Here is a 23,147-nt window from a genome sequence, read left to right as displayed (position 1 = left end):
TTTCTTCCTTTAAAAAGTAAAAAGTACATATATCGACGAACGAAGACAGCAGTCTCCCTCACTCTCCTCTCCCCACAGCCCCCATTCCTCTCTATGCACACTGTCCCCACCCCAGTCCTCATTTCTCTCTATCCTCACTCTCCTCTCCCCCAGCCCTCATTCCTCTCTATCCTCACTCTCCTCTCCCCCAGCCCTCATTCCTCTCTATCCTCACTCTCCTCTCCCCCAGCCCTCATTCCTCTCTATCCTCACTCTCCTCTCCCCCAGTCCTCATTCCTCTATATCCTCACTCTCCTCTCCCCCAGACCTCGTTCCTCTCCATCCTCACTCTCCTCTCCCACCTTCACTCCTCTCCCACCTTCACTCCTCTCCCACCTTCACTCCTCTCCCACCTTCACTCCTCTCCCACCTTCACTCCTCTCCCACCTTCACTCCTCTCCCACCTTCACTCCTCTCCCACCTTCACTCCTCTCTCACCTTCACTCCTCTCCCACCTTCACTCCTCTACACTTCTCACTCTCCTCTCCTCCCTCACTTTCCTCGCCTCGCTCACTGGCCTCTCCCACCCACTCCTCCTCTCCTCCTCCCCTCACTCCTCTCCACCCCTCACTTCTCCCCTCCCCTTGTCCACCCCCTACCCCCTTCTCTGTCCCCTTCCCCCTTCCCTTCCCTACCACCTCCCCCCTCTCCCTTTCCGCTCTTCTCCTCCCCTCCACCCCTTCTGCCCTCTAGTAAGAGGCGTGGCCGTGGGGTAGGGGGCGTGGTCTATAATCTTAAAACCCCGCCCCTTTACTACCATTTACTCTCCCTCCTGTTCCTTTTCCCCAGACCTGACCTGTTTACGGTTTACTCCCTCATTTTCTTCACTCCCAAACACCTTTCATTTGCAATCCTTGCTTCTCCCCTCCCTTACGACACTTTCCTTCCCCGCAGGGGTTCGAGGTTCGGCATGGTGGGACGCAGGAGGAAAAATGGAGAAAAGAGTGGGAAAGGGGAGGGGAAAATGAGGCCACGCCCTCTTCATCCAAATTAAAACCCACAATCGCATTTTAATTCATTCATAGGAAGGAAGATGAAATTGGTGGTTCTGCTCATCCCCGATCTAAACGGTAACATACCCAGCAGGTCAATCCCTCGGAATTACGTTACACATTCCATGGATGTTTACGCAGGGAACTTATCCAGGGCACCGACACACAATGGTCTACTTTTAGCGGGAAACTGCGGGGGTCTGGAACCATCGTAACGCACATTCACATGGGATAGCCGGCTGTACGTCCGATTCTGCAGATCGGCGTGCTTCAGGATGCAGCACCACCTGCAGGCATTCCAACAGGACGGCAGTTTTAGTCGCATTGGAATCCCCGGGGGAACAAGTCCAGGAACTGCAGAGAGCTCAGAGGGGAGCAAAGTACGAACCGAAAGAGAATCCCCTCTGCCAATCTCCGTGCGGGATTCCCATTAAATCTCATATAGGTTATTCCCATACGTACATGCTCCGCACGATTCACAAAACGCACTTCTATTTCCCATTAGCACCCCACGTGACTTCTCCACCCTGAGCTCTCGAGGCGAACCCCTCCCCCCGCTCCCCCCAACCCCCACCTCGATCCCTGCGCCGCTGGGCGTTGGTTGCGCTTTTTCGCGACGCCGCCTCGTCCGCACTGCGCTCCCGGCCCGAACGCTTGCGGACTCGTGTTGCGGCGCTACTCACGGGAGCTCTGTCTGCCTCGCAGAGCGGCCTCGGAACAGGTCGAGGAGGTGGCGGTTCGGGGATCTCTTCGTTTCTTGTGGCGCAAATGAGTGAGTTTTCGGTCTCGCAACACGTGCATGCCCTCAGTCCGTTATACGTTGTGTTTGTCATCACGTCCCGTATTCTCATCATGTCTGATCACGCTTCACCATGTCTCATCACTCTTCATAATGTCTCATCACTCTCCATCATGTCTCATCACTCTCTATCATGTCTCATCACTCTCTATCATGTCTCATCACTCTCTATCATGTCTCATCACTCTCCATCATGTCTCATCAGTCATCACTCTCTATCATGTCTCATCACTCTCTATCATGTCTCATCACTCTCTATCATGTCTCATCACTCTCGATAATCTCATCACTCTCCATCATCTGATCATGTCTCATCACTCTCCATCATGTCTCATCACTCTCCATCATGTCTCATCACTCTCCATCATGTCTCATCACTCTCCATCATGTCTCATCACTCTCCATCATGTCTCATCACTCTCCATCATGTCTCATCACTCTCTATCATGTCTCATCACTCTCGATAATCTCATCACTCTCCATCATCTGATCATGTCTCATCACTCTCCATCATCTGATCATGTCTCATCACTCTCCATCATCTGATCATGTCTCATCACTCTCTATAATCTCATCACACTCCATCATCTGATCATGTCTCATCACTCTCCATCATCTGATCATGTCTCATCACTCTACAATCTCATCACTCTCCATCATCTGATCATGTCTCATCACTCTCCATCATCTGATCATGTCTCATCACTCTCGATAATCTCATCAATCTCCATCATCTGATCATGTGTCATCACTCTCCATCATCTGATCATGTGTCATCACTCTCCATCATCTGATCATGCTTCATCACTCTCTATAATCTCATCAATGTCCATCATCTGATCATGTGTCATCACTCTCCATCATCTGATCATGTCTCATCACTCTCCATCATCTGATCATGTCTCATCACTCTACAATCTCATCACTCTCCATCATCTGATCATGTCTCATCACTCTCCATCATCTGATCATGTCTCATCACTCTCGATAATCTCATCAATCTCCATCATCTGATCATGTGTCATCACTCTCCATCATCTGATCATGTGTCATCACTCTCCATCATCTGATCATGTTTCATCACTCTCTATAATCTCATCAATGTCCATCATCTGATCATGTGTCATCACTCTCCATCATCTGATCATGTGTCATCACTCTCCATCATCTGATCATGTTTCATCACTCTCTATAATCTCATCAATCTCCATCATCTGATCATGTGTCATCACTCTCCATCATGTCTCATCACTCTCCATCATCTGATCATGTCTCATCATGCTTCATAATGTCTCATCACTCTCCATCATGTCTCATCACTCTCCATCATGTCTCATCACTCCATCATGTCTCATCACTCTCTATCATGTGTCATCACTCTCGATAATCTCATCACTCTCCATCATCTGATCATGTGTCATCACTCTCCATCATCTGATCATGTCTCATCACTCTATAATCTCATCAATCTCCATCATCTGATCATGTGTCATCACTCTTCATAATGTCTCATCACTCTCCATCATGTCTCATCACTCTCCATCATCTGATCATGTCTCATCATGCTTCATAATGTCTCATCACTCTCCATCATATCTCATCACTCTCTATCATGTCTCATCACTCTCTATAATCTCATCACTCTCCATCATCTGATCATGTCTCATCACTCTCTATAATCTCATCACTCTCCATCATCTGATCATGTCTCATCACTCTCTATAATCTCATCACTCTCCATCATCTGATCATGTCTCATCAATCTCCATCATCTGATCATGTCTCATCACTCCATCATCTGATCATGTCTCATCCCTCTCCATCATCTGATCATGTCTCATCAGTTTCTATAATCTCATCACTCTCCATCATCTGATCATGTGTCATCACTCTCCATCATCTGATCATGTGCCATCACTCTGCATCATCTGATAATGTCTTATTAATCTCCATCATCTGATCATGTGTCATCACTCTCCATCATCTGATCATGTCTCATCAATCTCCATCATCTGATCATGTCTCATCACTCTCTATAATCTCATCACTCTCCATCATTTGATTATGTCTCATCAATCTCCATCATCTGATCATGTCTCATCACTCTCTATAATCTCATCACTCTCCATCATTTGATCATGTCTCATCAATCTCCATCATCTGACCATGTCTCATCACTCTCTATAATCTCATCACTCTCCATCACCTGATCATGGCATAATCACTATCTATAATATCATCATATCTCATCACTCTCCATCATCTGATCTTGTGTCATCACTCTCCATCATCTGATAATGTCTCATTAATCTCCATAATCTGATCATGTCTCATCACTCTCTATAATCTCATCACTCTCCATCATCTGATAATGTCTCATCAATCTCCATCATCTGATCATGTCTCATCACTCTCTATAATCTCATCACTCTCCATCATCTCATCATATCTCATCACCATCTATAATATCATCATATCTCATCACTCTCCACATCTGATCATGGCATATCACTATCTATAATCTCATCATATCTCATCACTATCTATAATCTCATCATATCTCATCACTCTCTATAATATGATCATGTCTCATCACTCTCCTTCATCTGATCATGCCATATCACTCTCTATAATCTCATCATATCTCATCACTATATATAGTCTCATCATATCTCATCACAATCTATAATCTCATAATATCTCATCAATATCTATAATGTCATCATATTTCATCCCTCTCCATCATCTGATCATGTCTCATCACTCTCTATAGTATGATCATGTCTCATCACTCTCCATCACATCATCATCTCTACACTCTCTATAATCTCATCATATCTCATCACTCTCCATACTGACATCATATCTCATCACTCTCCATCATCAGATCATGTCTCATCACTATAATTTCATCATGTCTCATCACTCTCCATCATCTCATCATTGCTCATCAACCTCTGTCATTTCATCATGTGTAATCATTCTCCATCATCATATCATGTCACAGCAAGCTCCGTTATTTCATCACATCTCATCACTCTCCATTATCTGATCGTGTCTCATCACTGTCTATAATCTCATCTCATCACTCCATCATCTGATCATGTCTCATCACTATAATTTCATCACTATAATTTCATAATTTCATCACATGTCATCACTCTCCATTATCTGATAATGCCTCATCACTCTCCATCATGTCCCATCACTCTTTATCATGTCTCATCACTCCCCATCATGTCTCATCACTCTCGATAATCTCATCATTCTCCATCATCTGATCATGTCTCATGAATCTCCATCATCTGATCAAGTCTCATAACTTTCTATAATCTCATCACTCTCAATCATCTGATCATGGCTTATCACTCTCTATAATCTCATCATATTTCATCACTATCTATAATCTCATCATATCTCATCACTCTCATCATCTGATCATGTTCCTCATTCTCAATAATCTCAGGCATGTCTTATCACTCTCTTTTATCTCATCATGTCTCATCAATCTTGATAATGTCATCATGGCTCATCACTCGATAATCTCCTCATATCTTATCACCCTGTAATCTCCTCATACGTTGTCACTCTTGATAATCTCATCATGTCTTATCAGTCTCGATAATCTCATCATATGTTATCACTCTCGATAATCTCATTGTATGTTATCACTCTATAATCCCATCATGTCTTGTCACTCTATAATCTCCTCATGTATTACCATTCTATAATCTCATCATATCTTATCACTCTATAATATCATCATATTGTATCACTCTGTAATATCATCATGTCTTATCACTCTATAATTTCATCATATCTTATCATTCTATAATCTCATTATGTCTTTTCACTCTGTAATCTCATCATGTCCGATCACTCTATAATCTCATCACTCTAAAATCTCATCATATGTTGTCACTCTTGATAATCTCATCATATGTTATCACTCTATAATCTCATCATATGTTATCACTCTATAATCTCATCAGATGTTATCACTCTATAATCTCATCATATGTTATCACTCTCGATAATCTCATTGTATGTTATCACTCTATAATCTCATCATGTCTTATCACTCTATAATCTCATCATGTCTTATCACTCTATGATCTCATCATGTCATATCATGCTGTAATCTCATCATGTCATATTACTCTGTAATATCATCATATGTTATCACTCTATAATCTCATCATGTCATATTACTCTGTAATATCATCATATGTTATCACTCTATAATTTCATCATGTCATATCACGCTGTAATCTCATCATGTCTTATCATTCTATAATCTCATCATATGTTATCACTCTATAATCTCATCATGTCATATCATGCTGTAATCTCATCATGACTTATCACTCTATAATCTCATCATGTCATATCATGCTGTAATCTCATCATGACGTATCACTCTATAATTTCATCATGTCATATCACGCTGTAATCTCATCATGTCTTATCACTCTGTAATATCATCATATGTTATCACTCTATAATCTCATCATGTCATATCACGCTGTAATCTCATCATGTCTTATCACTCTATAATCTCATCATATGTTATCACTCTATAATCTCATCATGTCATATCACGCTGTAATCTCATCATGTCTTATCACTCTATAATCTCATCATATGTTATCACTCTATAATCTCATCATGTCATATCATGCTGTAATCTCATCATGACTTATCACTCTATAATCTCATCATGTCATATCATGCTGTAATCTCATCATGACGTATCACTCTATAATTTCATGATGTCATATCACGCTGTAATCTCATCATGTCTTATCACTCTATAATCTCATCATGTCATATCACGCTGTAATCTCATCATGACGTATCACTCTATAATCTCATCATGTCATATCACGCTGTAATCTCATCATGTCTTATCACTCTATAATCTCATCATGTCATATCATGCTGTAATCTCATCATGACTTATCACTCTATAATCTCATCATATGTTATCACTCTATAATCTCATCATGTCATATCATGCTGTAATTTCATCATGACTTATCACTCTATAATCTCATCATGTCATATCATGCTGTAATCTCATCATGACGTATCACTCTATAATTTCATGATGTCATATCACGCTGTAATCTCATCATGTCTTATCACTCTATAATCTCATCATGTCATATCACGCTGTAATCTCATCATGTCTTATCACTCTATAATCTCATCATGTCATATCACGCTGTAATCTCATCATGTCTTATCACTCTATAATCTCATCATGTCATATCATGCTGTAATCTCATCATGACGTATCACTCTATAATTTCATCATGTCATATCACGCTGTAATCTCATCATGTCTTATCACTCTGTAATATCATCATATGTTATCACTCTATAATCTCATCATGTCATATCATGCTGTAATCTCATCATGACGTATCACTCTATAATTTCATGATGTCATATCACGCTGTAATCTCATCATGTCTTATCACTCTATAATCTCATCATGTCATATCACGCTGTAATCTCATCATGTCTTATCACTCTATAATCTCATCATGTCATATCACGCTGTAATCTCATCATGACGTATCACTCTATAATCTCATCATGTCATATCACGCTGTAATCTCATCATGTCTTATCACTCTATAATCTCATCATGTCATATCATGCTGTAATCTCATCATGACTTATCACTCTATAATCTCATCATATGTTATCACTCTATAATCTCATCATGTCATATCATGCTGTAATCTCATCATGACGTATCACTCTATAATTTCATGATGTCATATCATGCTGTAATCTCATCATGACTTATCACTCTATAATCTCAACATGTCATATCACGCTGTAATCTCATCATGACGTATCACTCTATAATTTCATGATGTCATATCACGCTGTAATCTCATCATGTCTTATCACTCTATAATCTCATCATGTCATATCACGCTGTAATCTCATCATGTCCTCTTTAATATAATGTCCCCTTTCCTCTTCCTTCCTCTTGTATACAAGGAGGATCCTCTCTCTCCTCTCCCTTGTGTGAGCACAGCCCACTTTTCCGCTCACCATTGTGTAAAACCACCACCCTCATTCTCCTTCCTCCCCCTTGTATACAAGACCTGCCCTTATTCCTCCCCCCTCCCCTTGTGTACAAGCCTCGCCCTCATTCTCCTCCCTCCCCTTGTGTACAAGCTCCACCCTCATTCTCCTTCCGCCCCCTTGTATACAAGACCTGCCCTTATTCCTCCCCCCTCCCCTTGTGTACAAGCCTCGTCCTCATTCTCCTCCCTCCCCTTGTGTATAAGCCCCGCCCTCATTCTCCTCCACCTGTGTACATGCCCCTCCCTCATTCTCCTCCCTCCACCTGTGTACAAGCCCCGCCCTCATTCTCCTTGCTCCCCCTTGTGTGCAAGCCCTGCCCTCTTTCTCCTCCACTTGTGTACAAGCCCCGCCCTCATTCTCCTCCACCTGTGTACAAGCCCCGCCCTCATTCTCCTCCACCTGTGTACAAGCCCCGCCCTCATTATCTTCCTCCCCTTGTGTACAAGCCCTGCCCTCATTATCTTCCTCCACCTGTGTACAAGCCCCGCCCTCATTCTCCTCCCTCCACTTGTGTACGAGCCCCGCCCTCATTCTCCCTCCTCCCCTTGTGTACAAGCCCCGCCCTCATTATCTTCCTCCACTTGTGTACAAGCCCCGCCCTCATTATCTTCCTCCACTTGTGTACAAGCCTCGCCCTCATTCTCCTCCCTCCCCTTGTGTATAAGCCCCGACCTCATTCTCCTCCACCTGTGGACATGCCCCTCCCTCATTCTCCTACCTCCACTTGTGTACGAGCCCCGCCCTCATTCTCCTTCCTCCACTTGTGTACAAGCCTCGCCCTCATTCTCCTCCCTCTCATTCTCCTCCCTCCCCTTGTGTATAAGCACCGCCCTCATTCTCCTCCACCTGTGTACATGCCCCTCCCTCATTCTCCGACCTCCACTTGTGTACGAGCCCCGCCCTCATTCTCCCTCCTCCCCTTGTGTACAAGCCCCGCCCGCAATCTCATTTCTTCCCCTTGTATATGAGACAATGGCACAATATGAATAATGCACACAAATATGTTATAGCTATATCACGTTTACCGCACGACTCGTGAATGTTTACAACACTAGTCGCTCTCTATGTACCATCTTATCGCACGTATTTGGGCCAGTCTGAAAACATTAGGTGTTGTGATGTTAATATGCAGTGATGTAATAATAGATTGACGTAGTAAATTGTCTTATAAACAGCACACCCAAGAAGGTCCTTGGGGTTTTGCCATTTGGTCAGGTAAATACCACAACGAAGTGGTAAAGGGTGTGTGGGGAGGATGGGGAGTTGATGCTTTGCAGAGAAGTGTATGAAGTTGTAAAATCGAAGTTGGGGGTGGTGTGGGCTGCAGGAAGGTAGTTTGGGGGTATATCATTACATTACCCCTTTATCAACATTTCTGAGATACCCCATGCACTTGTCCACTGAACGGTGGGATTGTGGGACAGCGGACAGATCAGGTTTGAGAACCTCACTAGACTGAGCAGTTCTCGTCCACATCAAGTGGTACATCACAGCACCATGCACATAACACCAAGTGGTATGTCAGAGCACCGAGTGGTACACACAACCTTGAACTGTACATCACAACACCAATGGTCCATATAGGACCAAATGGTACATATGGGACCAAATGGTGCATCGTATCACCAATTGTGCATATGGGACCAAATGGTGCATCGCAACAACAATGGTACATATGGGACCAAATGGTACATCGTATCACCAATTGTGCATATGGGACCAAATGGTACATCGTATCACCAACGGTACATATGGGACCAAATGGTACATCGTATCACCAATTGTGCATATGGGACCAAATGGTACATCGTATCACCAACGGTACATATGGGACCAAATGGTACATCGTATCACCAATTGTGCATATGGGACCAAATGGTGCATCGCAACAACAATGGTACATATGGGACCAAATGGTACATCGTATCACCATTTGTGCATATGGGACCAAATGGTACATCGTATCACCAACGGTACATATGGGACCAAATGGTACATCGTATCACCAATTGTGCATATGGGACCAAATGGTGCATCGCAACAACAATGGTACATATGGGACCAAAGGTTACATCGTATCACCAATTGTGCATATGGGACCAAATGGTGCATCGCAACAACAATGGTACCTATGGGACCAAATGGTACATCGTATCACCAATTGTGCATATGGGACCAAATGGTACATCGTATCACCAACGGTACATATGGGACCAAATGGTGCATCGTATCACCAATTGTGCATATGGGACCAAATGGTGCATCGTAACAACAATGGTACAAATGGGACCAAATGGTGCATCGTATCACCAATTGTGCATATGGGACCAAATGGTACATCACAACACCAATGGTACATATGGGACCAAATGGTACATCACAACACCAATGGTACATATGGGACCAAATGGTACATCACAACACCAATGGTACATATGGGACCAAATGGTGCATCACAACACCAATGGTACATATGGGACCAAATGGTACATCGTATCACCAATGGTACATATGGGGCCAAATGGTGCATCGTATAACCAATGGTACATATGGGACCAAATGGTACATTGTATAACCAATGGTACATATGGGACCAAATGGTACATCGTATCAACAATTGTGCATATGGGACCAAATGGTGCATCGCAACAGCAATGGTACATATGGGACCAAATGGTACATTGTATAACCAATGGTACATATGGGACCAAATGGTACATCGTATCAACAATTGTGCATATGGGACCAAATGGTGCATCGCAACAGCAATGGTACATATGGGACCAAATGGTACATTGTATAACCAATGGTACATATGGGACCAAATGGTACATCGTATAACCAATGGTACATATGGGACCAAATGGTACATCGTATAACCAATGGTACATTTGGGACCAAATGGTACATCGTATAACCAATGGTACATATGGGACCAAATGGTGCATCGCAACAACAATGGTACATATGGGACCAAATGGTACATTGTATAACCAATGGTACATATGGGACCAAATGGTACATCGTATAACCAATGGTACATATGGGACCAAATGGTACATCGTATAACCAATGGTACATATGGGACCAAATGGTACATTGTATAACCAATGGTACATATGGGACCAAATGGTACATTGTATAACCAATGGTACATATGGGACCAAATGGTACATCGTATAACCAATGGTACATATGGGACCAAATGGTACATCACAACACCAATGGTACATATGGGACCAAATGGTACATCACAACACCAATGGTACATATGGGACCAAATGGTACATCGTATAACCAATGGTACATATGGGACCAAATGGTACATTGTATAACCAATGGTACATATGGGACCAAATGGTACATTGTATAACCAATGGTACATATGGGACCAAATGGTACATCGTATAACCAATGGTACATATGGGACCAAATGGTACATCACAACACCAATGGTACATCATAACACCGAGTGGTACACACGGTTCGGTACAGACCGGTGTGATTATTCCACCGGACGTTCCCCAAAATGCTGGCTTTGTTATGTTATTGCGTGTTATTGAGTGGTAGTCGTTGGTGGCGTTAGAATGTACGAGAATGAAGAACTTGTCTTGCTCGTGAAGACTATTGCATCTATCTATGTCGGCAGGTGCAGGTAGTACAAATGGCTGGACTCCATAGAATGTTAATCAAAGTCCCATCAAGGTGTAATAACCGCCGTGGGAAGCAAGGTGAAGCTGGAGCATCGCCATGACTTCCGCTTTTGCTTAATTCCCACGGAGGTAATTACACCTCGAACAACGTTATGTTGAATTCAACCAATCACGACAATGTGGTGGTTTTAATGGTGTGGTGCAGGTATCGAGTGGACAGTCTGTGGTGCTGTTATAATGTGAATTCTCACATGCCAGGTCCTCACTCTTCCACAGCCCCTCATGATCCCAGGGGCTTCTCATGCTCCCACAGCCCCTCATGATCCCAGGGGCTTCTCATGCTCCCACAGCCCCTCATGATCCCACATGCCAGCCCCTCATTGTCCCAGGGGCTTCACATGCTCCCACAGCCCCTCATGATCCAACATGCCAGCCCCTCATTCTCCCAGAGGCTCCTGGTGCTCCCACAGCCCCTCATGATCCCACATGCCAGCCCCTCATTCTCCCAGGGGCTTCTCATGCTCCCACAGCCCCTCATGATCCACACGCCAGCCCCTCATTCTCCCAGAGGCTCCTGGTGCTCCCACAGCCCGTCATGATCCAACATGCCAGCCCCTCATTCTCCCAGAGGCTCCTGATGCTCCCTCAGCCCCTCATGATCCCACATGCCAGCCCCTCATTCTCCCAGAGGCTTCTCATGCTCCCACAGCCCCTCATTCTCCCAGAGGCTTCTCATGCTCCCACAGCCCCTCATGATCCCACATGCCAGCCCCTCATTCTCCAGAGGCTTCTCATGCTCCCACAGCCCCTCATTCTCCCAGAGGCTGCTCATGCTCCCACAGCGCCTCATGATCCAACATGCCAGCCCCTCATTCTCCCAGAGGCTTCTCATGCTCCCACAGCCCCTCATGATCCAACATGCCAGCCCCTCATTCTCCCAGAGGCTTCTCATGCTCCCACAGCCCCTCATGATCCAACATGCCAGCTCCTCATTCTCCCAGAGGCTTCTCATGCTCCCACAGCCCCTCATGATCCAACATGCCAGCTCCTCATTCTCCCAGAGGCTTCTTATGTGCCCACAGCCCCTCATGATCCAACATGCCAGCTCCTCCTTCTCCCAGAGGCTTCTCATGCTCCCACAGCCCTTCATGATCCCACATGCCAGCTCCTCATTCTCCCAGAGGCTTCTCATGCTCCCACAGCCCATCATGATCCCACATGCCAGATCCTCATTCTCCCAGAGGCTTCTCATGCTCCCACAGCCCTTCATGATCCCACATGCAAGCTCGTCATTCTCCCAGGGGCTTCTCATGCCCCCACAGCCCCTCATGATCCAACATGCAAGCTCGTCATGCTCCCAGGGGCTTCTCATGCTCCCACAGCCCCTCATGATCCAACATGCAAGCTCGTCATGCTCCCAGGGGCTTCTCATGCTCCCACAGCCCTTCATGATCCCACATGCAAGCTCGTCATTCTCCCAGGGGCTTCTCATGCTCCCGCAGCCCTTCATGATCCCACATGCAAGCTCGTCATTCTCCCAGGGGCTTCTCATGCTCCCACAGCCCTTCATGATCCCACATGCAAGCTCGTCATCTCCCAGAGGCTTCTCATGCTCCCACAGCCCTCATGATCCAACATGCAAGCTCGTCATTCTCCCAGGGGCTTCTCATGCTCCCACAGCTCCTCATGATCCAACATGCCAGCTCCTCATTCTCCCAGAGGCTTCTCATGCTCCCACAGCCCCTCATGATCCAACATGCCAGCTCCTCATTCTCCCAGAGGCTTCTCATGCTCCCACAGCCACTCATGATCCAACATGCCAGCCCCTCATTCTCCCAGGGGCTTCCCATGCTCCCACAGCCCCTCATGATCCAACATGCCAGGTCCTCACTCTTCCACAGCCCTCATGATCCAACATGCCAGCCCCTCATTCTACCAGGGGCTTCTCATGCTCCCACAGCCCCTCATGATCCAACATGCCAGCTCCTCATTCTCCCAGGGGCTTCTCATGCTCCCACAGCCCCTCATAATCCAACATGCCAGCTCCTCATTCTCGCAGGGGCTTCACATGCTCCCACAGCTCCTCCTGATCCAACATGCCAGCTCCTCATTCTCGCAGGGGCTTCTCATGCTCCCACAGCCCCTCGTGATCCAACATGCCAGCTCCTCATTCTTGCAGTGGCTTCTCATGCTCCCACAGCTCCTCATGATCCAACATGCCAGCTCCTCATTCTCGCAGTGGCTTCTCATGCTCCCACAGCTCCTCATGATCCAACATGCCAGCTCCTCATTCTCGCAGGGGCTTCTCTTGCTCCCACAGCCCCTCATGATCCAACATGCCAGCGGCTCATTCTCCCAGAGGCTTCTCATGCTCCCACAGCCCCTCATGATCCACCATGTCAGCTCCTCATTCTCCCAGGGGCTTCTCATGCTCCCACAGCTCCTCATGATCCAACATGCCAGCTCCTCATTCTCCCAGGGGATTCTCATGCTCCCACAGATCCTCATGATCCCACATGCCAGGTCCTCACTTTTCCACAGCCCCTCATGATCCAACATGCCAGCCCCTCATTCTCCCAGGGGCTTCTCATGCTCCCACAGCCCCTCATGATCCAACATGCCAGCCCCTCATTCTCCCAGGGGCTTCTCATGTTCCCACAGCCCCTCATGATCCAACATGCCAGCCCCTCATTCTCCCAGGGGCTTCTCATGCTCCCACAGCCCCTCATGATCCAACCTGCCAGCTCCTCATTCTCCCAAGGGCTTCTCATGTTCCCACAGCCCCTCATGATCCTACAGGCCAGCTCTTCATTCTCCTTGAGGCTCCTGGTGCTCCCACAGCTCCTCATTCTCCCAGAGGCTCCTCGTGCTCCCACTGTCCCTCATGATCCAAGAGGCCAGGCTCAACACACTCCGACAGAGTCGACATTATCTATTTCTGGGATGTTATCCGGTTGTGGAAATTTTGGCACAAAGACAACATTACTGGAATGCCGGTCATGTTTGCATCACCATCATCATCGACACAGACAATGTGCTGGGTAATCATCTACATGTACACCGTGCTGGGTAATCATCTACGTGTACACCGTGCTGGGTAATCATCTACATGTACACCATGCTGGGTAATCATCTACATGTACACCATGCTGGGTAATCATCTACATGTACACCGTGATGGGTAATCATCTACGTGTACACCGTGCTGGGTAATCATCTACATGTACACCGTGCTGGGTAATCATCTACATGTACACCGTGCTGGGTAATCATCTACATGTACACCGTGCTGGGTAATCATCTACATGTACACCGTGATGGGTAATCATCTACATGTACACCGTGCTGGGTAATCATCTACATGTACACCGTGCTGCGTAATCATCTCCATGTACACCGTGCTGGGTAATCATCTACATGTACACCATGCTGGGTAATCATCTACATGTACACCGTGATGGGTAATCATCTACATGTACACCGTGCTGGGTAATCATCTGCATGTACACCGTGCTGGGTAATCATCTACATGTACACCGTGCTGGGTAATCATCTACATATACACCATGCTAGGTAATCATCTACATGTACACCATGCTGGGTAATCATCTCCATGTACACCGTGATGGGTAATCATCTACATGTACACCGTGCTGGGTAATCATCTCCATGTACACCGTGATGGGTTATCATCTACATGTACACCATGCTGGGTAATCATCTCCATGTACACCGTGATGGTTAATCATCTACATGTACACCGTGCTGGGTAATCATCTACATATACACCGTGATGGGTAATCATCTACATGTACACCGTGCTGGGTAATAATCTACATGTACACCGTGCTGGGTAATCATCTACATGTACACCGTGCTGGGTAAACATCTACATGTACACCGTGTTGGGTAATCATCTACATGTACACTGTGATGGGTAATCATCTGCATGTACACCGTGCTAGGTAATAATCTACATGTACACCGTGCTGGGTAATCATCTACCTGTACACCGGGCTGGGTAATCATCTACATGTACACCGTGCTGGGTAATCATCTACATGCACACCGTGCTGGGTAATCATCTACATGTACACCGTGCTGGGTAATCATCTACATGTACACCGTGCTGGGTAATCATCTACATGTACACCGTGTTGGGTAATCATCTACATGTACACCATGCTGGGTAATCATCTCCATGTACACCGTGCTGGGTAATCATCTTCATGTACACAGTGCTGGGTAATCATCTACATGTACACCGTGATGGGTAATCATCTACATGTACACTGTGATGGGTAATCATCTACATGTACACCGTGCTGGGTAATCATCTACATGTACACCGTGATGGGTAATCATCTACATGTACACCGTGCTGGGTAATCATCTACATGTACACCGTGCTGGGTAATCATCTACATGTACACCGTGCTGGGTAATCATCTACATGTACACCGTGCTGGGTAATCATCTACATGTACACCATGCTGGGTAATCATCTCCATGTACACCGTGATGGGTAATCATCTACATGTACACCGTGCTGGGTAATCATCTACATGTACACCATGCTGGGTAATCATCTACAATCTACATGTACACCGTGATGGGTAATCATCTACATGTACACCATGCTGGGTAATCATCTACATGTACACCATGCTGGGTAATCATCTACATGTACACCGTGCTGGGTAATCATCTACATGTACACTGTGATGGGTAGTCATCTACATGTACACCGTGCTGGGTAATCATCTGCATGTACACTGTGATGGGTAATCATCTACATGTACACCGTGCTGGGTAATCATCTACATGCACAACGTGCTGGGTAATCATCTACATGTACACCGTGCTGGGTAATCATCTGCATGTACACTGTGATGGGTAATCATCTACATGTACACCGTGCTGGGTAATCATCTACATGTACACCATGCTGGGTAATCATCTCCATGTACACCGTGATGGGTAATCATCTACATGTACACCGTGCTGGGTAATCATCTGCATGTACACCGTGCTGGGTAATCATCTACATGTACACCGTGCTGGGTAATCATCTACATGTACACCGTGCTGGGTAATCATCTACATGTACACCGTGCTGGGTAATCATCTACATGCACACCGTGCTGGGTAATCATCTGCATGCACACCGTGCTGGGTAATCATCTACATGTACACCGTGCTGGGTAATCATCTACATGTACACCGTGCTGGGTAATCATCTCCATGTACACCGTGCTGGGTAATCATCTACATGTACACCATGCTGGGTAATCATCTACATGTACACCGTGATGGGTAATCATCTACATGTACACCGTGCTGGGTAATCATCTGCATGTACACCATGCTGGGTAATCATCTACATGCACACCGTGCTGGGTAATCATCTACATGTACACCGTGCTGGGTAATCATCTTCATGCACACCGTGCTGGGTAATCATCTACATGTGCACTGTGCTGAGTAATCATCTGCATGTACACCGTGCTGGGTAATCATCTACATGTGCACCATGCTGCAGACAGCTTGATCGACGATTATGGTCAGCAAAGCCCCCTTTGAGTTTGAGAGGTGATCAGAGTCGGGGACAAGAAAGAAAGGGTGGTGTTGAGGAGGTGCAGAGGAAGTGTAGGAAGTGGGTTGGTGGTGTAAAATTTCACCAGTTTTTTCACAGGCATCATTGAGAACTCTTGAGGAGGTCTGGGGTTCGACTCAATGTGCAGTAAATATGTCTATCACTGATAATGCCAGATTAGTCTGATCAGTTAGCCTGAAAATCGTGACCTGCCGGATTAAAGTATGCGACTTGGCGCAAACCGTGTATGTGTCATGCACAATCATTTGATGGGGGTGCCCGGACTGGTGGGTGACCGAGGGTGACCTTGTCTCCCAGAAATCCAAGATGGCATCCAAGATGGCTGCCTAAAACACAATGCGTCTGTTTTGGCTTGCATTGGAGCTAAAATATCACACAAAGTTGCAATCACGGCCTAGTTTACGTACCTTACACGACTGCCTAATGCCATAATTCTACACACAGTTCTTGCACAACAGAAGACTTCGCAATTAAATGTCAGGTGACAATCATAAGTTTATCGTTCACAGTTTCCACTGCACTGACATCGGGCTGTACACTCCAGTCGGTTGTTCTTGCAGACACACTTCCGTGTACACAGGGGCTCAGTCTTGCATCCACACTTGATCAATTCACTTCAGCTTTTTTGTGTTCCCAACAGTTCCCTCCTTCTTGGCTTCTTCCACATGACCCGTAATATCCTGGGTTACCGTCAATGGAACTGTCACTTTGTCAGTATTACAAATCACAACAGGGACAATCCTGTTTCTGTCAGGCAGCGGTCATTTAACAGCCCCTGTAACCAGTGGAATCCTCACCGGTTCCCTTGCGATGCTAGATACAGAGGCACTGATAAGGTACCATGGAAGGACCGTTGAGCAGTTGTGGACAAGTGGTTATGATTGATGTTGTCGACTGCACCCAATTTGAAGAGTCTGCCTCGCAGCTGCGGGGGACATACCAAGTCTTCGTCCGTAGAATGCTGGCAAACAGCTATTGTGAGCCAGTCCTCCACCACCTCAATTACATGCCCATAGCTGGCACTGACACCGAGTTGAAAAATCCAGGTCATCATTCTCTTGTTCCGTGTATGGGTACGTACATCTAGCCCAATATATAAGGGTAGTGGAGGTTAATCTACCTTTGTGTGGTACATCTGATCTGTCATAGTCGTCCTCGCTTTGTCGTTGAACAGAATCAGTTGGCAAATGGTAACGCACGCTTGAGAGTTTGCTATGGTCCGATCCTTGATGTTTGGTCCTATCGTAGCATAGATATCAAAGATTTGAGGTTATTTGGTACTGAACTCTCCTAACAATCAGAGGGAAAGTTTCAAGAAAATTTTAAACACTCGCCGTCAGAAATCTCTTTTCGGGCAAATTTAGACACTCTCCTTGGACTCTCTCCTCTTTCAATGTACAGAGAAGTATCCACTCTATTAGACTTTATAGTTTCCTTTTGAGAAAGGTCAATTGCGTAGATTGTATAAAGTTTTTGAAACGCAACCATATCCAAAATGGGATCTTTATTACCATTGCTTTCACACACCTTTTGGTAAGACTTGTAGGCTTCCGCATAATCATTTTTTTTCCCAATCAATTTCCAATCTATCTCACGGGTAAAATGTTCCATCCAGAGAAACCCGAAGTTGTTTCACCTTAGCATTATCACTCAGCGCATTATTCTTATCAGTACCTTCATCTCCATCTGGTTTCTTAAATATGAGCCATAGGTATCGTGGCTTTCCTTCCAGAACACCCAAATTCCACGTGTAGTTAGTTTGGTTCAGTTTAATGTGTTGGCATTTTCTTTTAAGGCAGGATATCGAAAAAGGCTTCTTGTTGCAATTCACGTGTTTCCATGGCTTCCTTCAGCATTCGCCACACCCCCTCGTTGAAAACAAAGAGTGTGTTTCTTCCGTCCAACTGCTCCTGACACTCGGTCAAGAAGTGGGCAAGAAGTTTATTCTTCAGCCTGGACTTGTCAATAGTCTTGTTCAACGCCAGGATGTCGCTCTTCGTACAACTTATGCATCTCAGAGAGTTTGGATATGTATATTTTGTCTTCAACGCAGCTTTCTATATAGAAGAGTCGTTCTGCGAAGCCTCGAGATTCTTGCATGTCTTCATGATCTTTAGCTGCCTCGGTCTGCAACTCTCGCCCCAAACTTCTGTAGGTTGTCAAACATCCATTATGGATATTTGGCCTCAATAGCTACTAAACCTGCTGCAATCCATAATGACAGTTCTGCATCTTGTAATTTGACAGCCATTTCCCGCAAACTCACATCTAGCGTCAGCGTTGAGAATTATGCAGCAGTCCTTGAGTTTCCAAGCAGAAGATACATTGTTCACTGAAAGTACTTGTTGAACAGGCTCCGAGTGACTGGCCTTCAGACTTTCTTTCTCCTGCCTCTGATTGGCCTCGCTGACGAACTTTCGGTGGCACATTTTGTGCCACCGAGCACTATTCTTCAGAAGTCAGCAGCACCTCCACGACCTCGAATGTCCAAATCGACGGTAGTGCATTCACTTTCTGAAAGGACTTTCCATTCTCTCGGTAATCTTCATAGGTTTTCAGGGCTTCCGCGGGAGTTTTATTCCCGGGGCATTTCAGGTCATCGTCAGTCTTCGCCCAAATCATACAACACTCCCAATGCATTATCTGCAACAGCAAAAAAATGGGGAATATGTTATTAGGGATATTTATTTCCCATAATTGTCATAAATTTATCTCATACAATTCCGGTTTGAAGTGTATGAGCACTCAAATGAAGATTAGATGAATTATACGACCTCAAAGACCCATATTTAGCCACTTTCACCAGTATTCTAGCCACAGAATAGACATAGTAGTGACTATTTGTATGCGTGACGGCCATCTTGGATTTCTGGGAAACTAGGCCACTCGGCCTAAACCTCCCACCCCCCACACCCCCATACCCATGACCCATACATAATTCTTGCCAAGTGTCATGCTTTAATCTGGCTGGTCACGGTTTCTCTACATATATGTGTTAACTGACCGGACTAGGCATAGTAATCACGATTACATGTCATTTACTGCATGTTTGTACCTTAGATTATACTTTAAACTTAATAGTATACAATATCCTCATTAGTTAGGTCCTGTAGCACACATCTTATCATGAAGACACAATATGTTGTCAGTTGTCCATGGTCAAGTTATTTCATAATGCAGAGAATACACCAGGTGGTTTGCTCTTCCCAGTGCAACTCGGGGCAGGATTAAGCAACTTGGACAGGGTCCTGGCACAAAATGGCCGTGTCATTATGAAACACCAGGGTGACAGTTTATGGTTGGGTCTGGAATTAAACCTGTAGGCAAGACCATTCAGATTCCAGTGAGCTATCCTGTAAGCCTTTGTTGATGACACAGATACAATTTTATCCCCAACTTGTTAATGTATCCTCATAATGCTCTTTTTAATAACTTCAAATCTAATAACTCCACTGCTTTAAGCTCTCAAATTCTTAACTCCACCTCTCGTAGGCCCAGACCCTCACAAACTCCCAACCACCATGCCCAGTCCCTCACAATCTCCCAACCACCATGCCCAGTCCCTCACAAACTCCCAACCACCATGCCCAATTCCTCACAAACTCCCAACCACCATGCCCAATTCCTCACAAACTCCCAACCACCATGCCCAGTCCCTCACAAACTCCCAACCACCATGCCCAGTCCCTCACAATCTCCCAACCACCATGCCCAATTCCTCACAAACTCCCAACCACCATGCCCAATTCCTCACAAACTCCCAACCACCATGCCCAGTCCCTCACAATCTCCCAACCACCATGCCTAATTCCTCACAAACTCCCAACCACCATGCCCAGTCCCTCACAATCTCCCAACCACCATGCCCAATTCCTCACAATCTCCCAACCACCATGCCCAATTCCTCACAAACTCCCAACCACCATGCCCAATTCCTCACAAACTCCCAACCACCATGCCCAATTCCTCACAAACTCCCAACCACCATGCCCAGTCCCTCACAAACTCCCAACCACCATGCCCAGTCCCTCACAATCTCCCAACCACCATGCCCAATTCCTCACAAACTCCCAACCACCATGCCCAATTCCTCACAAACTCCCAACCACCATGTCCAATTCCTCACAAACTCCCAACCACCATGCCCAGACCCTCACAAACTCCCAACCACCATGCCCAGTCCCTCACAATCTCCCAACCACCATGCATAGGTCCTCACATATTCCCAACCACCATTCCCAATCCCTCCGAAACTCCCAACCACCATGCCCAGTCCCTCACAAACTCCCAACCACCATGCCCAGTCCCTCACAAACTCCCAACCACCATGCCCAGTCCCTCACAAACTCCCAACCACCATGCCCATCCCTCCCAAACGCCCAAACACCATTCCCATTCTCTCCGAAACACCATTCCCAGTCCTTCCCATCCGATAAAGGTTGTAAAAGAAAACTATTCCTTACATTCTAATGGGTTGTTAGGCAATGTCAAGAGTCGTAATTTGTGATTATATGTCGAAGATAAGTGTTAAGGAAGGGGAGGATCTGTAACTTGTAACCGGAAGTGAAAAGCAAACAGTAATTGGCACATTCTTGTAGCTGCTCCCACGTTGCACATCCTTAACAACAGTCGAGGTGATTTGAATAATCACCTACAGCCCACAGGGACCCTTACCTTACCTTATGGACCAAGTAATGTTAGACCCTTATCTAGTGTAGCTGAATATACCTTGTTTGGGGCGACTTCCAACAACAACAACAACAACAACAACAGGCATTTTAAGGCCATTTTCCCTGCTAGAGCGGGGGTTAGCCTTGCGGGCCCCATGACAATCTTCTCCATCTTGCCCTATTTACCTCCTTTAAAACTTCCACTAAAATAAAACCAGCACTGCAATTCCACCACCAGACACAGGAGTAAATGGATTAGAGCATTCCCTCTGGATCTGGAAGGTCTCTGGTAAGAACCCTGACTGAGTCGTACGAACGACTTGAAAGCGCTGCTTCCTTACTTGATGCCCAGCAATGAAAAAGGATGGAGCCTCGACAAATGATAGTGACATGCGGCACTCAAACGGAGTTTAAGAGGTGGGGTTTACACTCAAACTTGTTGCTAGGCAACGCTAACACTCCCCTCTTTCCGGTGGCGCAGATGTATTTGTACTGGGCGGTGTATTTCAACACCAGAGTGACACAAAATGCAGGGAAGAATAAAATGATGTACGTAAATGGTTCAATTTGATGGTTTTCATCATTGGTTTGGGCAATCCCTTGTGTATTTTGGGGATTTTCGAATATACGGCCTTGCAACTGCGTTCAATTACCCAGGGCAAAGTGATTTTTCTTCATTTTCGTGCATTTCCAGGGATGTGGTTCGGGTATTGACAAAACATGTTCTGAATGCTTGTCATAATCAGGGTGTCTGACATGTAAAAAATACCACAGTAAAACCGAGAAACGCGAGTTGACTCAGCGAGTGGGCAGGAGTACATCTGTATCAGTATCTACCAACTCATTTTGTGTTAATGTGTTATATGAGGATGATACCAGATTCGCCACTGATGTACATTTCCCCAAACACAGAACCCTTGCTTTTATTCGTTTCTCTGGCCCCAAACTATGGAATGAATTGCCAGATGGTATTAAAAAAAAATCTCCGTCCTTCAATAATTTCTCATTCAAACTGAAGCAATATCCGTCCGTTCCCAGGTACCGCAAAAACGGCTCAACCGATCGCAACGAAATTTTGGGTGGGTAATCCTGGGCCCCCCTGGAGTAAAATAGGGTTTATTGTTTTTCCAATTTTTCCAAGTTTTCCAATTTTCCAGTTTTTCCAAACACGATGGAATAATATTGACCGATATGAACAGTGATGTGGCTTTTATTGAAATTCTACAAATACTGTTTAGATTTTGATGATTTGCGTGTGATATGATT

General features: G+C 45.4%; 1 protein-coding gene across 1 annotated transcript in view; it reads left to right on the top strand.

Annotated features, from left to right (window-relative positions):
* The first annotated feature begins 1,060 nt into the window (after positions 1-1,060).
* The window catches only part of LOC137422908 (peripheral myelin protein 22), a 42,179-nt gene continuing 20,092 nt past the window's right edge, over positions 1,061-23,147 (top strand). Inside the window, exon 1 of the mRNA XM_068109567.2 lies at positions 1,061-1,803. Within this exon, the coding sequence (XP_067965668.2) occupies positions 1,800-1,803 (4 nt within the window). The 5' untranslated portion in view covers positions 1,061-1,799. The remainder of the gene's footprint in view (positions 1,804-23,147) is intronic.

Source organism: Myxine glutinosa, chromosome 3 (genome assembly GCF_964187855.1).
Source record: "Myxine glutinosa chromosome 3, kmMyxGlut1.1, whole genome shotgun sequence".
Classification (NCBI taxonomy): Eukaryota; Metazoa; Chordata; class Myxini; order Myxiniformes; family Myxinidae; genus Myxine; species Myxine glutinosa.
This window is presented reverse-complemented; position numbering and strand designations above follow the sequence as displayed.